The 20,314-nt window shown below is 38.3% G+C and overlaps 1 protein-coding gene across 1 annotated transcript in view; it reads right to left on the bottom strand.

The window, feature by feature from the left end:
* MAST4 (microtubule associated serine/threonine kinase family member 4) overlaps nucleotides 1-20,314 on the bottom strand; it is a 410,096-nt gene that overhangs the window by 284,596 nt on the left and 105,186 nt on the right. The window contains exon 3 of the mRNA XM_045020986.1: nucleotides 12,007-12,128. Coding sequence (XP_044876921.1) covers nucleotides 12,007-12,128 — 122 coding nt within the window. The remainder of the gene's footprint in view (nucleotides 1-12,006; nucleotides 12,129-20,314) is intronic.

The raw sequence follows: 20,314 nt of genomic DNA, 5'->3' as shown, positions 1-20,314 counted from the left end.
ACTATTTCATCTGTACTTAAAGTGGAAAAGAGATCCCTACTTGCTCTAGATCCAACCCAGAACCTAAGCCACAGAATCAAGTTCACATTCATGTACTGACCTTAAAACAAACACTAGATTTGAAGTTATCTTGATCTAGGATACTGATTTTCATTCATCTTTCATTAAGGTTTGCTCTCTTTTTTAATAAAAAGAAAAATGGAAGGTATTTTATTGCAAGCATAATTTTTAATTTGAAATTAGTAACATAATAAAGTTAGTCTACTGAATCTCTAGGAAACATTATTGAATACTTATAATATACTATGTTGAAAATAGATAAATTGTATTAGCTTATGCTCTAAAACCATACTGCTTAAAAATGTATTTGAATGAAAATCTTTAAAATGGATGATTTTATAGGTGTTCCTTTTGAATTGCATGTTTTACATGTACACATTTGATACTGTTATTCACATATCTATCCAATTAGTATTTCCAATGAAATGACTTTAGTTGTTTGTAATCATGTGCTATCTAAGCCATAATTTTGCCACTTCTCAGGCGACAAATGGGTGACTTATATCTGGGAATAAAATTCACAAAGAGCTGCTGGTGTGCTGTTTCAACACATGCAATTACTGGTAGTTACATTCTAATCAGCATAATTAGTTTTGAAACAGCTCTCACAATAACTGTCAACATTTATGTCAATTTAGCAGCAGTTGATGGCACATTTAACAAAGACTTGCTTATTCATTTTCAATATTATTCTATATAAAAGATTAAGTAGTAAAGCCTCTTCACTGGTATTGAGCATTTCCTACTTAGCTTAGCAGTAGGAATTGCTGTTTCCTTTCAGCAATCGATCCTTCGCAAACCATTGGTTAAAAGAATGACCACCCTCTAGCTTTGGTAGGTACATCCTTACAGATTAATTTGCAGTGATTATGAGAAACTACAATAAAAAACAAGTACATTGCAGTGTAGATATTAGTAGATTTAATACCATAATGGTTTTGTAGATTTTGGCAAGTTTAACTTTATATATATATATATATAAATAAATGGTGGGGGAAGACTAATGCTCTTCTGCCCTCCAGTGAAATAAACCTATTCATACCATGATTCAACACTACTGCAATTTCTCTTACTGGAAAAAGTACTGGTTACTGACAATGGCCTATTTTAGCTCTGTTTTAAGCTTCAGAGAGCTAGACAAGACATTATTCACAACTGCCCATAAGGCTTCAAAATACGTTCCTCAGAAAAACCACCAAAGTCTGTTACATCAATGTAAAAATTTTGCTGCCAGATAAACTGACTAATCTTATAACCTCCCTGGAAAAATAGGAGAAACAAAGTGATACCTCTTCCCGGGGCTTTATTACATTGCTCATTTTATACTGTCTTGTAAACAGTAATCTTCCAAAAGAGACTCAGGGAAAGCAAACCTATGTTCTGCACTGCTCACAAAACTGAAGCTATACCAGCCTTGATCCAAACACCCAAATAGTAAACAGATCTTTTAAATGCTAGCTCACGAACCAACTGAATACCCATGGATAAATGATTTGGCAATAGTTTGAAGCATAAACAAGTACTTAATCATCTTCTTACTTGACTCAAATTTATATTTATAATAAAGCATATGCACCTTTGTGCACTTTATTTCTTTTCTGAATTTCATTGGATAAAACAGCATCACATGAACTAAAACATATTTGAGGCAATGAATGAGGGAAGTTACAGATTTTCATCTTTACCAAATGTGCATGTGCTTAGAAATAGTAGAAACCAGCACACCAAGAACATCCAGAGAGATGCTGAAATATATAAAGGAGAAAAGCAAATTAATTGTCAAAGGTCAATTGATACTGGGAGAAAACTCTTGTAGACTCCCTTTCTGCCTCTGCCATTATCAAAAGATGCTTTTTGGAATTCGTGGAAAATCAACTTATGCAAAAATAGAGGATTCCTAACTAGAACGTTGGTTCTAAAATAAAAAAGTTTAATTCCTCTTCACCTGTTTATGATGTTGAAAGGGATAAGCTTCTTGAAGGATATTGCATAAGAACATCACAAAGATCCATAATCCAAGAAAATTTTAAGGATCTAGGTCCCTAAACACAACTTATTTCATGACACATAGCGGTAATATTGGTACATCGAGGGTTGGAAGAATACTGAACAACTCCAGATAAGGAGAACCTAGATCTAAATGTATTTAAAGACTAAATGATTTACTGAGTTAAATCTTGATATTTTTTTTTGGACCAAGAATATGTGGTGAAAGATACAGGGCTCTCATGAAGAGACTGGGGAGACTCAGACACACATTTGTACTCTGATATTCATGAAGGGGGAGGGAACTAAATCCTTGCTACTTTAAGGGGGTGAAAAATTACAGACTTGAGCTGGACAGTGCCAACACAAGGAGTTCGTACACCAGAGTATTTAAAAGACTTGATCTCCAAGTTAAATAAGTAGGCTTCAGTTTCTGTTTTCCTGAGAAAGACAAAGCTAAGGTGGTATTTGTATTAGTAATGTTAATTTACTATGAATAAGTTCAATACACTGAACTTAGCGTATTATATATCATGTAGCATATATACTGTTGTGCATATATTTCAGGAATAGCTTCTTAAGTCAAAAGGTGACTATTTATTTGGACAGTCTGAAACAAATAGCTATTGCTTATGTAACCTCCCCCCCCCCTTTCCTCCCTGGGCTACTCAGGAGCAGACAACACTCACCTGTGTGTCTGGGCACCTGATGATGTTGACATTAAAGGATATCTCAAGTATCCGAGTGGTCATGTTGGATAGGTGGGAATCCTTTCTCCACCCCTGTACTGCACTCCCTTTACTCCTAAAGGAATTTAAAATTGGCAGTGCCTCCACCTGGCTGGTCCTGGTACACACTCAATGCCTTGGGAACCTCCAGGAATAAATCTATTCTAATAATAATAATCTGTGGCATGGGTCTAACTCTAACATATCAATTTTAATATACATCCAATACACTTTAATTAGAGTTAACACACCTCTACTTGACAACTTAAAGAAACAGGGTATAACAGACTACTAATTTAAATCCACAGGGGGCAGTTGAATAAAATCAATTAACAAATATAGTATACACCAAAGGCTCTCAAACTGTGGTCCAGGGATAGTTCCCTCTAAGGTGAGTGCCTGGGCAGCCGCACACAAGAGAATAAAGGGCCACCCATCTAATTAGTGAAGCCGCGCAGGCATGACTCCACTAATTAGGTGCCTGGACCCTAGAGCAGACACACATGTAAGGTGAGGTGGTGGTGGCCTTGGGGGAGGATAAGGGGTAGGTGGGAGGAGGCAGTGGGGTGAGAAGAGGGGGTGGGGGGAATTTGGGACGTGCAGGGCTGTGGCGGCCAGAGAAACAGCTGCAGCTGTACAGGAGGGACATCTCTCCTTCCCAGCACCAGCTCTATGGCTGCTGTGGTGGGGAGACCCCCCTCCTTCCCAGCCCCAGCTCAGGGGCTGCCATGGCGAGGGAGAGAGGGCAATTTCATCGCGTTAGAAAGGTAAGACTACGGATATTAAAATACGAGTTGTGTGCTTTTATTTGTAGAACAACAAAAAATGTTAATAATTAAGTTTCTATAATGTAGCTCTTTTATCCAAAGCACTTTACAATAGTTAGCTAACGGTACAAACAACAACATTTGGAAAGATCATGAACTGGGCCGCCGAGACCCTGAGCAATTTTCAAGTAGTCCAAGAAAAAAAAGTTTGAGAACCACTGGTATACACAGTAATAAATGAAAGTTATCTAACTGGCATTTATACTGCCACCATTTACCCCACCCCAGGGTGTACACTCCCCTGGATTGCAGAGTCCTAGACACTTGCTTGCATGGGTGCGCTTGAAGATCTGAAGCTGGAGACAGCATTGTTGGTTCTGTGCATCAGTCCACCCAAGGCAACAAGCTGCACAACCCCACTGAAGACTGGACTTGACCCCACCAAATGGCCGCAGCTCAGGGTCCTGGTTCAATGGGAAGATCACTCTGCCTCTCCTCAGACTCAGACTTCTGTGCCCCTTCCCTTGCAATTACTTTCCCAAACAAGAGTGGGGGTTACTCACAGTTCCTTCACTGCAGGCCCATCTCAGCCAGCTCTAGGCACAGCAATAGTCTCTCCCCCGGCCCCAGTGAAGACACCAACTACCTCTGAAGCTCTCTACTCCATCAAAGCCCCAACACACTCTCAGCAGCAGTTAGCAGCAGCTCCTGGTACGGACAGAGCTCTACACCAGCAATCTTGCTCCTCTCCCAAAATGGAGCCCACCACCTGCTCTCCCTGGAATAGAAAAGTCTCTCCCTCCCTCTTTCCCCAAGACATCACTGGAGTTGTAGTCTCTAAGGATAGATTGCAGCTCATGGCGTCTGTATGGCCAATTGTCGGTCAAAAGGTCACACTGGTACCGTGTGCAACACCGTAGGGCGGTGTGCAACATTATAGTGCCGTGTGCCTATTCCCGAACCTTCTATCTGGTCAATTGTGGGTCAAGTTGGTGCCGTGTGCTACAATACCAGCATGTTGTGTGCAAAAGAGTAGTGTGCCGGGTGCAGCTCCTGTTGATGTAGAGGGCTCCAGCTCAGAACCTGGAGGGTGAAGGAGCTAGGGACCAATTAGACGCTGGCACGAGTAAGAGTCACCGAATAAAACTGTATCTCGCGCCAGAAACGGCAGGAGTGCCCGCGTGTCAGCTGGAAGGCCTGATCACCCTTTCAGCCAGGGTCTCCTCCAGATTTTGCTGGCTCGCGTCGTGTCATGTTAGGATTACTTCTCCTCAATTCATCATGCACTCTGTGTCTGTACTGCTGGTCAGCTGCGCCTGGAGTGTGGTATGTGCATTTTAATTTCTGTAAACACTTTGCTTAGCCTCCCCTTTTTTTTTCCCCTTTTTCTTCTCTCTCCCTTATCTGGTGCAAAGTTGTGTATACAGTATAGGAGAATCAAATTGTTGTATTGATTACTGTTGTGGTTAGTTGGTGTATTTCACAACATTCGGTTAATGCGTGCACAGTTTACTCAGTTTGCGTGTCTACTTTGGATTTTAGTAAGCGGCTAATCATACGTCGTTTAGTTCTTGTTGTTAGATGCAAATAGATGGTTTTCAAGTTGTGTGTGGTTTATCTTGATAGTATTTCTAGTTGATAAATTACCTCCCCCGGCCCAAGTTGTAACTTACCTCTTGTTAATAAACGGCCACGTGGTTTGAAATTTCAATCTGTCACGTTTTGATTTTCCTCTCTCAATTAAATACTTACTCGAACCTGCGTTTGTCTCGGACAATAGGATCTTCCCAACTGGAACGCTCCCAATAAAGTCCAGAGGTCTTTCTACTAAACAGGGCCTCATCTTAATACATAAGAAATATGAACCACAGTTAAGAGAAACCAGCATGTTCTCAAAGTAAGCCAATGAGAAAAAAAGGACAAAAAAAGAAACAGCTGTGCTATTTATGGATGCTGTGTTTTATAATTCCTCAGACCTCAGTCTCAGCTTCCCATTTTTTGCTGAAGAAGTTTAGTTTCATTTTCTAATTACTTTAATATTTCTAGGTCCAAACAGAACCGTTCTAGACTCCCAAGTTTCCCCTCAGACTCTAAGTCCCCTCCCAAGCACCAGAGAGAGCCTTCCACTCCTGGCTGCCCTAGTGCCTTTCACTCAGGAGCCAGAAGAGCAGCAGTGGAGTCACCCTGAGATTCAGCACCGCTGTCTGCTGAGCTACTACTGCTCAGCAAGTTCCATGTCCGTGCCCTCTGAAAAGGATGCCTCCTCACATCTACCTTTAACTCATGCCAGGTGCGTGGCTGTATCAACATCATTTTTATTCTATTGTCAAGATGTCCAACGTAGCCTGGGTAAACTGCAGTTATTTCAGGATGGGCGGGATAGCTCAGTGGTTTGAGCATTAGCCTGCTAAACCTAGGGTTGTGAGTTCAAGCCTTGAGGGGGCCACTTAGGGATCTGGGGATTTGGTCCTGCTACTGAAGGCAGGGGGCTGGACTTGATGACCTTTCAGGGTCCCTTCCAGTTCTATGAGATATACCTATCTCCATATATAAAACCTGAGGTGATAAATTGCTCTCTCAATCCAGAGTCCGCCTAGCAGCACCTTCAAGCTCCTTATATTAACTGTTCTTACAGAACTCACTCACTTCTCAGAGGGCTACATCTGCCCAAGTAAACTCTTTTCATGTGCTTCTTGTAGTCAAAAGATTATACTTCACACTGAAGCTTCATATTACTTCAGGCAGGATGATTCTTTGAAAAGAGATGAAATACTTCCATACTAATTACAAAAAAGTAATAAAATTGATTTCAAGCATAAAAGCATAAGGTTGCTAGCAGGCTACCTAAAAATGTTTTCCTTACTAAAGCAAACTGCCTTGTGTCCATTTATGGCCAAATTCTTTCATTGGATACACCCACAGACATTAATAGGTGTTACCAACACATGCACAAGAAGAGAACTGGGCCTTAAGAAATGGAAATATCTGTACCCCTTTGCTACATGCTGCTCAAGGTTTCTACTACCATGTTGCCACCACCACCTTTTTTCAGGAGTCTTAGTGCAAAATTGGCACAGCCCTGATTGAGCTCTCCCTGTTGGACATTCATCAGGCTGCTGTGTTGGTATCAGTCTGCTTGTAAGCGCCTCTTCGTAGGGTCCAGCCACAGTTTCTGGCTCCAGCCCCTCTAACATACTTCTTGGACACAGACACTGTGTGGTACCTCTTCTAGAAGTGGGACCCTGAGGCCCAAAAACTAATACTGAACCCCTAAAACAGTTCAGTGGCTCAAGTGTATCCTCCACCCTTGCAGGCACTCTGGTTTATAGTTTAACCCTTCAGTGACATGTGATAGTTGAAGCAAATGAACAAAGACTTTGCAAAAGGGGTTTCTAAAAATAATAACTCTTTAGACAGTACTAGATATGCAAAGAAAGAAATATCTTCATGTAATTCCCTGCCTCACCACTCTTGATCATTCTCTCTCCAGAGCTGGCGGAAGGCTAGGAGGCAGAGTCAGGGTGCTCAGCCTCAGAAGCCCACCAGGAAGGCTCTTGTCAATTTCACTTTCCATCTGCAGGAATACCAACATTTTTCAGAAAAAGTGAATTTTTCCTGTGGTATTTGTGAAAGGGTTTTTTTCCCTGGAAAATCGTTCCAATGAAAGATTCTCACCAAGCTCTATTCATAATATCTAACAGAATTCAGAAGTTGTACATAGATAGATCTCCCCAAACTGTCTCATTGGTAATTGTGACGCCTGACAAAGCTGGTTTTAGAGAAGCTCTGTTTGTGTGGCCACATTACATTAGCCTTGCATTATGGCAGCTCTCAATGCCTAGCAAGTAAATACATTAGGAAACTGTAGCTAAATTTAAAATAATCCCGGCCACCAGTAGAATCTGTTTGGATCTGCCATACATAATGCATCCTGTTTATGCAGAAGAGATGATAACCAAGGTTGTAGTCAGGCACAAATTTAAAAAATGAGGGTGGGTAGACAGAAAGGAAGATGTGTGTGGCTATAAGAAAAAGAAAGTGCAGTAAAAGACAACTGGTGATGAAGCCAATGTTTATACAGACTCCAAAAGAAGTGTGACTAACTGAACTTCCTGTGAAGTTGTATTTCTTTAGCATACTGTTTCATAATCACTTAAACATAGCAATGTGTTAATAAAAATGATTTCTATCCCATGATTGCATTGATTTAAGTATTGTATTAAAAGCAAAACACTGCCAACATAAGCATAAGTCAAATAGTGACATTTGCAGGAGTGTCAAAAAATGCAAAAATGGAACTTCAAACAATGTTTTTTACTCAGCTGCACAAATGTGGGTGAATTAATATTGCTTTTGGATCCTTAATTTCTGCAATTCCTGACTTTTATATATTATTTTACTGTTCAGCTTTAACACTGCATTAAACATTCCCACTTACTTAATTCCTAGGTGTTTAAAAACAAGAACAAAGAAAAAAAATCTGGAAGTAGCTTAAAAGCTGCTTGTCTGCACGATATTTGATTGCAGAGCTTAGAAACGCTGATAGATTCCGTGTACAAGAGCAAGCATCACTAGTTCCCAGTACATATCCTCGAACTGAAGCGCATGCACTAATTAGCAGTGCACTCGTGACTGAACATTTTCTACCCTGAGGAATCACTATGCAGCTTTCAAATTTACACTGCACAAACTGTATTTTTCTGCTCTTTCCTGTAAGTCAGAAACTGTTAAAGAGACTTTTACTCATGAATGTGAAAACATGTGTCATAAAGGAAACTGTTTGAAATTTTAATTATACTGGAAACTAGAAGTGTCTAGTATAATACTCTAAATAATACATTATATGGGGCAACTAGAGGTGACAGTGAACCATAAGCCATGAAATCATTATCTTCACCCACTTAAAAAGAAAAGTGGGTATTTTCCCAATCACTGAAATTTAACAGCTCCTGCCCAATAGCATTAACCATATGCCTCAGTTTCTAGTGACAGAATAAGGGCTCCATGATTCTAACTTCCTACACTTGAGTGTCAGTAGAATGAATATGTCTATTTAGCAATGTGACAGGCAGAGACAAATTTCTTTGGAATGAAGTTAATTTTTTTAATGAATAAACACTTCCAAACAAAACACTATCTCTACCCACATATGGGTCTGTAAACTGGTAGCTTCCATCTTGCTCCAAACAAACTACTGACTCATAAGATATCAAAAAGTCTCTACTTCCTAAAATGGATATTAATAAAATGAGTAATTCAAAAGTGTAACACAAAGCTCCAGTTTAAGCCTTCACTCCAGACCATATTGCTCCTGGGTTCCTTCTTCAGTCTCATCTACCCCCACCTCTAGCTTCCTCTGAGACAGTTACTTCCACTTCTTATATTAAAGGTGGAGTCTAATAAGCCACACATGTGCCAAAGAGTCAGGGGTAATTAACCTGCAGCTCCTCTGAGGTTTCCAATACTTTAAAAAGGTGGGGGCAGTAAGATTATCCTGCCATCCAGCTACAGGCTACTATAATCTATTGCCCTTCCCCACCACCACCACCACCACCCTGTAATAGAGGTGAGCAAATAATGGATTTTTCAGACTGGGAGCTCAACCAAAAAAAACAGCCAAAAAATTTTAAAAAATCAGGAAAGAAATCCGGTTTAAACTGAACCAAAACAAAATTTCCCATCACATCAAAAAAAACAAAAACCCTCAAAAAATTATTTTGAAGTTGATGAAATGATTCAAGTCAACTTTAAACAAAGTTTAAGGTTTTCACTTGTTTTGAATCAACTGAAACAGTTGATTATAAACAATTCTTTTGCGCTTTTTGTTTCGATTCAGCCATTTGGGGAGGTTTTCACATTTGTATTTTTTATTTTTAATTAGCCTGATGTAAAACTGAAATGAAACATTTCAACTCTTCACAAAAAATTCAAACAAAACTATTTGTCAAATTCAACAAATAGTTTCAGGCCACAAAAATGCATTTTTTAAATTAAAAACAATTAGTTGGAAAAAAATGTTGCACAGCTCTACTATGCAATACTGCAACAACAAAAAAATCAACTGACTGCATAAAGCAGCAAACACTCCACTGACATTTCCTTATTATTTAAGTAATTCATCAATATTCATAAACCTAGCCCCATGCTATGAAATAGACCAAATGCTAAGCAGCACCGTAAGATCATTGAATAGTAATCAATAAGCACAAATTTTATTAGTTTTCCTTTTACAGCTGTAAACGCCTTCCTCTCCACAAAATGAAAAATCACTCTACTGGTATGCTATAAGGCTCGGTGCTGAAATCTCTAGCTGCCTGGCTCACAGAAGATCTCCAGATTTAGGAAGAGGCTTTAGGGAGGCTGTTGCCTCATTTCTTTCATCTTTCGCAGTGGCTCCCAAAGAGAGTCCTCACTGCGAGCGGTGATCCAGCAATGAGAAAAACTGTGACTCTTCCATCTTTCTCCCTCATTCCAATCCCCTCCTTCCTTCCAATAAGTACAAGTTACTGCATCTGAGAAATGTGGGCATTAAAATAATATCCAATAAGGAAGTATTTGTCTACTTCCCATTCTGAGGTTTGATTGAAAAGCAATAAAACAGAAAAATCTTTGTAGAACAATGGGGGAGGGGAAAAAATATTAAAAGCCCAGCACTTCACCCATCTCACCTATGGTGCTTGAGGAGAATATTCTAGTATTTACTCTTTTAAAAGGCATTACTGTAGATATCCCTACAGAGATTGGGGTTCAACTGTGCTAGATGTCGTGCAAGCACATTAGAGAGAGTTTGTATGTATATTATCCATTTTGGCTTCCTTTTCTATCATTAGCCCTGTTAATGCCCTAATCTGAATCAGAAAGGTCACATAAAGTAATAGTTACAGGATTTTTAAACATTTTCTATCCTCTATGTAGCTCTTACGCGAATTTCCAGACTTTGAATTAACTCTATTTTAGTACAGCAACTGGTGAAAAAAAAAGTTGGTGTTTGCCAACAGTCAGCACTGTTAATTTGTATGTCAGTCATTTCTTGTTCTAAGCATAGGATGAAATTACAGTATTGCAAATACCAACATTGTGGTAGTTACTGACAGATGCTAACTTTTCAATGCAGACTACTTTAAGCTCTGTGGTACCTCGATTACTGCGTACTATCTTTAACGTTTTGCTTTTGAAATTTAGAGTTCTGGGAAGGCAGCACTGGCTGGTAGTCAGAGGGCATAAGAAACTCAAGAAAACTTTCTTCTAGGCTCAGCTTTGCCAATGACTTTAGGCAAGAATAGCTGTGTGCCTCAGTTTCCCTCTCTCTGTAATCTGAAGGTAATATTTCCCTACTTCATAAGGGTGTTGTGAGGTTTAATTCACTACCATCAGTAAAGCAAGGAATAACAAGGTACAACAAGGTACCAAGGAATAACATCTTTGTACTTATCTTTTATTGCCACTATTAGCATCACTATTGTTATGCTTGAGAGAGAGCTTTAGAAGCTCAGAAATTTAATTTCTGATGTGTATTTTCTCTTGTTGTTTCTCTGCACAAGGATGAATTTTTAGTGGAAAAAACACAGGTGGACTGCTAAAATTATATTGGTTGTTAGACTAACAGAGCATAAAAACCACTAGATAAAGTCCCTAGATGCTTTTCTACTGTTTTGAATCAACTTGAGCTCTCTTTTTTCAAAAACTATATACTTCTCATGAAATCAGCTCTAAAAAAGGATAAATACCACTGGCATTTTTGATGGAACTTGGTTTATAATGGTTTGGAAACTATATCTTATGCATGGGAAGTATGTGATTTTCTTTTCTTTTTCTCTTTTTGGAACCCTTCACAAAATGCAATATACACCAGCACAAAGCAGCACATTGCACACTGAAACCCAGTGCAGGCAAGTTAAGATGAATTGGTCAGGAAAAGCCAGACTTAACCGTGACTGCGCCAGACCCTCCATACAGCCTAGCCAGCTATCCCTCCCCCTACCTTTACTTAAAAGCGCGATCAATGAATTGCATATTCAGTTCATACTTCATACACTCCAGAAGCGTGTTCCTGAGTGCAGAATCCTGTGGAAAGCATGAACTATAAAACTGATAGCGCAGGTGCCCACCAGAAACGCTAGGCCATTCTAGTGTCTTCTTTGAAGACTGACCATTTCAACACAAATAGTTATATTGATGCAACATTTCAGCTGAGACTGTGTGTGAAAACAAGTAAGGCCATTCAAAGCTACAGCTTCCATCACAAATGTAATTCAGCCACTTTGCACATATTTAGTAGCATTACATATAGTAACACACAATTACTATTGTGCGCTAATTCAGTTATGTGAAAGGCCTGAGTTATTAGGGGTTTTGGAGACAACAAACTGTGGCTTATTGATTTTTATGCACATCAAATTTCAACCATAATATTACATAGGTCTTCTGCATGCAAAATTATCTTCTATTTTGAAAATGTAACTCACCAGACTAGCAGTAAGTGAAGGAGCCGATTGCCCAAGAGCTTGGCTACGCATACGAACAAGATTGGAGGTTTCTGCAGGTTGCCATGACTGCTGTGCAATGGTATTGGGAAGCAGGTACCTGCCTGATAATGTGAAGAAAGATCATGTTAAGCACGAGATGTGACAGAAGAGGAAACAAAATTCACATGGTTTACTATAAAGGGTAAACACTTATCTAGAATTTTGGTTTCTCAGATAGGCATTCTAAACGTTAGGTTCTTTCACTATAAGCCTGGTGAGGCAGGATTCCATCTAAGTGGAGATCTTTTACCACTTATTCATTAGTCATTTGGGAAGTTCGCCCTTTAGCAGGTAAGTGTTCCTTACTGCATATTCCCTGCACTAAATGTCCTGATAACTGAACCTGCCTCTGAAACACTACAAATGCAGTAGCTGATACAAACATCCAGAATAGTGGGAATGAGCAAAACAAAACAAAACCAAAAACACCAAACAATCATCAATACTTCACTTGCTGTAATCTCTACTGAACTGCTCAAACATCTCAGGGCCATCTTTGATCCTTGAGAAAGCTACAACAGAAGATGGAGAAAAGGTATGTGACTGGCTACTGCATAAAGTCTACTGCCTTTGCTGTTTTTTTTCAGTTGATAAGAGTTTTGACTGATCGATAGAGAACAGACCAGGATAACTCAATATCTTGGGTGGAGTAGTCGCACTGCAAGTACAAACACTTCATTTTTTCTTTAGAGTTTCCTGCATGATTAATCTCCCAAATTATTAAAAATAATGTTTGAAAGCCTGTGGTGTAGCTAATGAAACAGTCAGCATGATTAAATCCACTGATACAAGTACAGACGTGATGCTGAAGTGAAAAATTTTCCCTTGCTTCCCAACCAAGAGCCTTGAGGGTACAGCAGATTTCACAACCTACTGAAAATAAGGCAAGTGTTCTAATTGTATAAAACTAAAGTAAAATCTTTTAAAGGCAGTTATGAATATATTAGAGCATGCAAAGTTTTGAGCTTACACAAACACATGCAACCAAGCAAAGCACATTTAAACCTATGCAAAAAGGCACTAACCAATATCACAACTTATATATTGTCCGCTTCTGGTACAGTTTTAACTGTTGTATGTGAAAGTATACTACAGGGGTCAGCAACCTTTAAAAAGTGGTGTGCCAACTCTTCATTTATTCACTCTAATATAAGGTTTCATGTGCCAGTAATATATTTTAACATTTTTAGAAGGTCTCTTTCTCTAAGTCTATACTATTTAACTAAACTATTGTTGTATGTAAAGTAAATAATGTTTTTAAACTTTTAAGAAGCTTCATTTAAAATTAAATTAAAATGCAGAGCCCTCCGGACCGATGGCCAGGACCTGGGCAATGTGAGTGCCACTGAAAATCAGCTCGCATGCTGCCTTCGGCACGTGTGCCATAGGTTGCCTACCCCTGGTATACTACATGATTTACACTACCTGAGGGCACAGAAACTCCAAGATTTTTTAGATGAAATTCCCCAAAGACTGGGCTCACTGCTCTGGAATCCAAGCTCTAATTGGAAATGAGTTTATTTTCAGTCTCTTTTGCAAAGATGACTGCTAATATAAGATTGAGAACTTCCTCCATTTAAAATGGAGCGTTAACGTTGAGGCCTCATGATATCTGAACCAAACAGCCTCTGGAGAACGTATCCATACACATCAAGATAACGGTCTTAGAACATGAGTGGGGATTTTGTTGAATAAAATAAGCATAATTAAAATCTGCAATTTTGTTGCATGTTAATAGGCAAGGGAGAAATTACTTACTACTAGGCTGGTCAATGTTTTTCTGTCAAAAAAACCTTGATTCATCTAAATCAAAACATTCCATGGGACATAATTTCATTTTAAAAAATTTAAATGAAACTGTCACCCTGTCAGAATGGAACAATTAAATTTTTTGTTTCAAACCTACAATTTGATTTTGCTTATAAATTTTTATAAGCATTTTTATATTATACCAGTTACCAAACTGATTATAATGACCAGTTAAAATGCCAATTGCGACAGTAATTGCCTAATACCAGATACCAATTACCAATGGCTAATTACCAATTAACATTTAGAATACCAATTACAATACTAATCAGCAATTAACTATATTTGTTTTATATTCTATTCTGTTTTAATCTATTTAAATAAGTCAAAATTAAAAAAACACATTTTGGATTTCTTGAAACAAGAAGTTTTGACCAACTTGAAAAAAATAGAAATTGCATTTTGCAGAAAATTGACTTTCCATTTAGATTCATAACAAAAAGTTTTAAAATGCCAGAAATTCACCATAGAATAGAAATTCCGAGTTTCAAACAACTCTGCTTATTGGGATCAGAAAGCCAATATGGTAAGTATAGCAAAAACATGGAAGAAACAATCCCTGCCCAGAGGAATGTGTGTCTTTCTCACAGCTCTGAAGATGTCTCCTTCCTCAGCTAGCTTCCCAGATTCTTGCACATGAATTTCAATCTTCTCTTCATTTTCAAAGCACTCCACGCCTGCTTACATCCCGGTCCTTGGTCTCCTCCTAGACTCTGTCTTACTAAAGCTTCATTCACTATTGCTCCCTTTCTTTTCTTTCTGCATTCTTTTATGCTGCCAATATGCTTGGTAAAGCCGCACAACTTACATGCATCTAGACTCCTGCATGGCCCTGTATAATCCACTTGTTCCATGTAATATTTCAGTTAGAACTGCACCATTATTTGCCTATATGTGATAGCTGTCCATTTTGTTTTTTACTGCATGCTGCTTTTCAACTGAAAGCTTAAAGGGATTGTATTCCCCTTTAGGTGGAGAGTGTTATGGCAAACCAAACACTAACTACGCCTCTTGCTTATTGTATCCTTATCAATCTAGTTACAGACCTGGATAAGACATAAAACAGTACCAGTGTCCTAGCATGACAACCTCCATCCAGTAATGGACTGAGGTCATGTGTTCTTGATAATTATATTAGGTCTTTCCACACCTGTATATACAGTTGATCATGGTGAGTCTGTGTGGAGGGGATCACTTCACAGATTCTCCATTCATTCCTTTCATGATGACACTGCGGATTGGTATGAGCTCATCCTTTGCAAAGCATCTTGAGTACATGTTCTGCAGGCTTTCATCCTGCATCTCAGCCTCCCTAAAAAAAGGAGGCGGCTAGCATAATACTAGCAGGATGTGAGGCTTCTAGGGGAGACTGAGGAATGCTTTGATTTGTAGGCCCATCAGAACATTGTTTAGTCTTCAGGTCACATCTACTCAGACCTGCATCCAGTGATATCCTTGCTAGTCCACCACACAGTCAAGATAGATTTACTGGATGAAAATTAGCTGTTCGATAATTCCAAACATAATGGAAATATGGGTGGCTATGGGGAACCCATCTCCAGGAATTACAAGAGTTTATGCCTTCTTTTTCTTGACCTGTCCTTTAATACAGATCCTGCCTCTGTTATCCATGGGAACATTTTTAAAAGTTTGGAAATTATTTTCTTTTCTGGTTTCTTTTGGTTGTGTCCAATCAGTTTATACTCAAGAGAAAGTCTGAAAAACTGTAATTTGTTTTGCTGTGTTGTGCTTCCACAATGATCACTCATGTGGGAAGATGTTTCCTTTCTTTTTTTTTATTAAAAAAACTTTTGCAATCCGTAAACCATGCTTTTTTCCTCCTTTTCCAATCTCAAGAATTACATTTTCACATCAAGCTTAGAATGCATTATATATTACATTTCAATCATGTCATAAGGTATTTGAAAAACGTTAATAAGAGCTTAATGTAATAGCAATAAATCCTTGATAAACAGTTATATATTTTTAGTTGTCATTTAAAGACATATGTCTAAAATTTTAACAGGTTTTATACAGAAGGTATCCACACAACAGAGGAAAAAAAGTAATGACGACACCTTAAATGAGTTTTGCTTGTAATGTTGGGGGGAAAATTATTTAAAACAGACGGTAGATTACAGTGCTGAGAAAAGTGTTAGGAAATTAATCAAATAATGGTTTTATTTGGTTTGAATGGGACATCTAATTTTGGAGTAAGTGACTGATTGGAGAGATTAGGGAGAAACGAAAAGGGTAAAATGCACTATTAAAAAGAGTTACAACTATTTTTCCCCCCCACTCTTGCATCAAAAATAGGTGCACATATTTTGTTAAAACTTTAAACTTTCAGATTCAGGTTGAGATATGCACATAGTCACCACAAAGAACTTTTGGAGTTACTGAAAACTGGAATATAATAATGTTTCCTTATAATAGTTGTGAAGAAGTAACATCCTTCAGACTAGTCGTCCTTTGTCTTTTTCTAATAGGAAATAGTTGGAGTCTTGCACAGAGTGTGTTATTTTGATCCAATAATTAGATATTTAAGAACATGCAATTGCAGATGAACACAAGTAAAAAACCTAGATCCTTAGGCCCAAATCAGTCTGGGGAAAAGTAAAACCTTCTTTCAAGACTCTCTTTGTACCTCTTTTTTTTGGGGGGGGGGAGAAAGGGGTGCAGTATAGGAAAGGAGGGAATGAATCTTTTCTATTTTACAATCCTATGATCAGGCTAGTTCTCTAGGCATCATATTTTATTGCCTCACATTTATTATTTTTCCAGAGCCAGCTGTAGGAAATTATGTGGAGACTATAAATGTTAGGGTCTGTTTTCTCATCAGTGCATGGGGAATTAATACATATAATTCTCATTAGTATTAATAAGAGAATAAAAGGATTATGGATGGATTTAAAACCATCATTACAAAACTTCACCATTTTGCCTTAGTTCATTGTGGTTACATCAACAAACTTTATTTAAATCCAATTTGGGATGACTACCAGAAGGCACAAAAAAATATGTTGTTTTATGTATGCATCATTTGCTGTTTGCAACTTAAGAAAATTAGCATCTGTTAACTGTATTATTCAGCTGTCCATGGTTAAAGTTAATAGACAATGCCAGTTTCCCAGCCTGATGGAAGAGAGGTGAACATTTTTCACCAATCTGTCTACTAAGCCTAATATTATTCAATCAAGCCTAGAATTACAACTGATTCAATTATCATTTATTCTATTAACACAAAAAACATTTATAAGAAACCCAATTAATGAAGTCCAGCTTCTTTAAAAAAAAAATACACACACACCCCGCGCATTACAGAGATACTAGGTACAAGCATATTTCCCCTTTACCATTTAACCAACCTATGGTAGTTAAAATCTTTCTGGTAGTTCTAAAAATGATTGCTTGTATTTTATTATCAGCTTTGTTTAATTATTTGCTATTTGGAGGTCTGATTTTTCTTCTCTTGTACAATTACATATGTTGAGAAAATAAATGTAGAGAATCAACACCACAATCCACGAGTTACAGTCAGGGACAAAATACAAGTAAACAAGAAACCTGTTAGAAGGTGGCTTGGACAAACACTTGATGTTTCTTGCTCAAGAGACCTTGGTTTAAATGGAAGCTCCAGTCTACCTCACTGAACAGCAGTGACAAACGGAAGTAATGTATGGGCAAGACATTCAGAACATGGAGGGCCTTTCCACTTTCATTTCTTTATTTCCCTTTACTCAAGGATAGGCATCAGAGTCCTGGGAGCTCAAAACAAGAGTGCTTCAGCATTGATTTTTGAGGTATCTAAAAGAGATGCTAGCCCTTTGCAGGGAGAATCCCTCAGCAGTTCTTCAAACCAATGGTAATATGAGGTTTGTGCAATCCTGGGATGAGCTGCCATACATCCACTTCATTGGATCTTTTAGTACAGTTTATAAACAAAAGAAAAGGGAAAGGGGAAAGGAAAAAGAAAAAGAAAAACTATTCTGGTCATCCCCTTATATCCCGTTCCAGCCACCAACTGCTGATAGGTCAAATGGGGACTAAGGCCCAGGTTTTTAAAGGTATTTAGACATTCCTCTGCTCAGTGTTGCAATGCATAACTGATTTAGGAGCATACATCTAATTTTCAAAAGGGATTTAGGCACATAGGAATCTAAATACCATCAACTGTCAATTGAATTTAGATTCCTAAGTGCCCAAATCCCTTTTGAAAATGAGATGCAATCTCCTAAATCAGTCAGGTATTGCAACACTTGGCACAATGATGCCTAAATACCTTTATATATCTGGGCCTAAAGACATTTTATAATATTTATTGATCTTTAAATGGTATAAGCAGAGCAGGTTAAAAAAATATTTGAAATATGTTACAACTAAGTTACTGTAAATAGAGAATAAAGGTTTTAGTTACATGACTTTAAAGACAAGGGAGCTATGGAGTTTATCCCAAATAAGTGCTTTTATAGCCTTTCAACCCATTTTGTGTTCTGTATATGCTATGTTTTAAATAATAGCCTATATGTAAAACAATTCTCCCTCCCTCACTCCCTAGAGACCTGAGACCAAATGCCCAATATATTGAGGGAAAGAAAAACAACAACTATTACGGTTTCTAAAACTTTTAAGTATTATCTAAAATAGCTAAATTATCTAAAATAGTTTTGTATTCACAATGTCCCACATATGAGGTCTGATGCTGTATTTCACAACGTACTGGGAATAGAAACAAGTGCTATGTTTCCACTGGTAAATTTGGAATCACTCCTTTCTAGATAAGATTTAGGTCCGATAGTTTGTTATCAAACATGTCACTGATTCGGGATGGACGGTCACTATAAGGTGCAACAATTTTGACAGGAAACCCAGTTTTCAGAGGAAGAGATTTTGTGGCAAGTTATTTTATTTATTTATTTAAATGGACTTTCTTTGAATTTGGTGAAAGATTTTGAATGTAGTAGAAGCCCACTCAATGGTGGCAGATTAGAATTTAAAAATATCACCTCTACATACACAGAAAATTCCCCACAAGGGAATTGTCTGTATCTTTGTCTTCACTTTTTAAAATGGGCTGAAGCAGTGGTGTTGAGATGTAAATCAAGTTCAGGCTTTAAGGCCAGATTCAGTAACACCTAAAATCTTTCAAGCTGTTTGTAATAGAAGCATCATACAAAGATTGTTTAGGATTTCCACCACCTTGGCAAAACTGAATCTGGAAATAGGACACTTCAAGTTCTGGATCAGACCAAGACAAAAAGAGGTTTGTATCTGTGAATTTGTATCCAAATAATCCATGTCCTTCTCAACTGAAAGGAGTTCACAGTAAAGTCTCCAGTATTAGCACATCTATCTTCCACCCAAGAATTTACACAACCTGCACTCTCCTCCTCCAAGGATTGAACTGTATTTTGTTCAGATTCATGTAAATTATCCTAATTCCAGAAATGATGTTAATCAATTCCAGGCTTATAATAAATTCCATTCTTGCCCTTCCAATATCTGAAAGGGACTTTCTTAACAATCAAAGATGCATACATTTGTTCCAATGGAACAGCATATGTTAAAACACATCTGGTAAAAGGAAGTCCTGTTTAAATTTTGATTAAATTGTTTCCAAATAGTTTTGAAACTTATCAAAATTTTATGACACAAAAACTATAAAATATTTGCTGTAGGCTCTGATGCCTTCCAAACACCTCCAGCATGTTGTTTGGTTTTTTTTGTTTTTGTTTTTGTTTTTTTTAAGGTAAGCAAACCACCACTATGTTTTAAATGTGTGCCTGGATTGGCCTCCGCAGCACTGCTTTGTGGCCAGTTGTGTCACTAATCAGTCTTCAGGGCTTCGGTAGTCAGCAGTCATTCCAACACAGTCTGGTGTTATGGTGATTTAACCAAAACAGCTACATCATGCCAAAGTTTCACTCCTTCTGGGGTATCCAAGCTCCAAAACAAATGTACCAAAATCAAAGGAGAGTCATCACCTCCCAGTTTGGAGCTGGACCCAGCTCTTCTACTCAGAAACAGTCTTTTCTAATTAACACTCGTCAGGGCTCCCTGATTCAGACCTACCTGCCACCCTCCCTCCCCACCCCACCCCACCCCCGGAAGCCCTAACAGGCTGTAATCTTACTTAGATTCCTGGCTCCAGCCAGGCTTCTTTCATAGGGTGAGAACTGGAGATCTACTCCCCTTCTTAGTCAGCCACCAATTGACCTGGGTTCTCCCTTTTAACGCCACCCTCCAGAAACACCTACAGAAAATGTATCAAGGTGGGGCTGATTGAACTCACTAGCTGTTGTTATCCCTTCTTAGGCAGTGTGGGGTTGGTACACCCCATCACAGTTGCTTTTAAAATAACTTCTGTATTGAAAGTGTCTGCAGCAATATTATTACCCTGCCTGTATGTGGCAGTGATGTCTAAATGATGTAAAACCAC

The sequence above is a fragment of the Mauremys mutica genome, chromosome 6 (genome assembly GCF_020497125.1).
Source record: "Mauremys mutica isolate MM-2020 ecotype Southern chromosome 6, ASM2049712v1, whole genome shotgun sequence".
NCBI lineage: Eukaryota > Metazoa > Chordata > Testudines > Geoemydidae > Mauremys > Mauremys mutica.
Note: the sequence above shows the minus strand (reverse complement) of the source record. Positions and strands in the feature narration are given on the sequence as shown.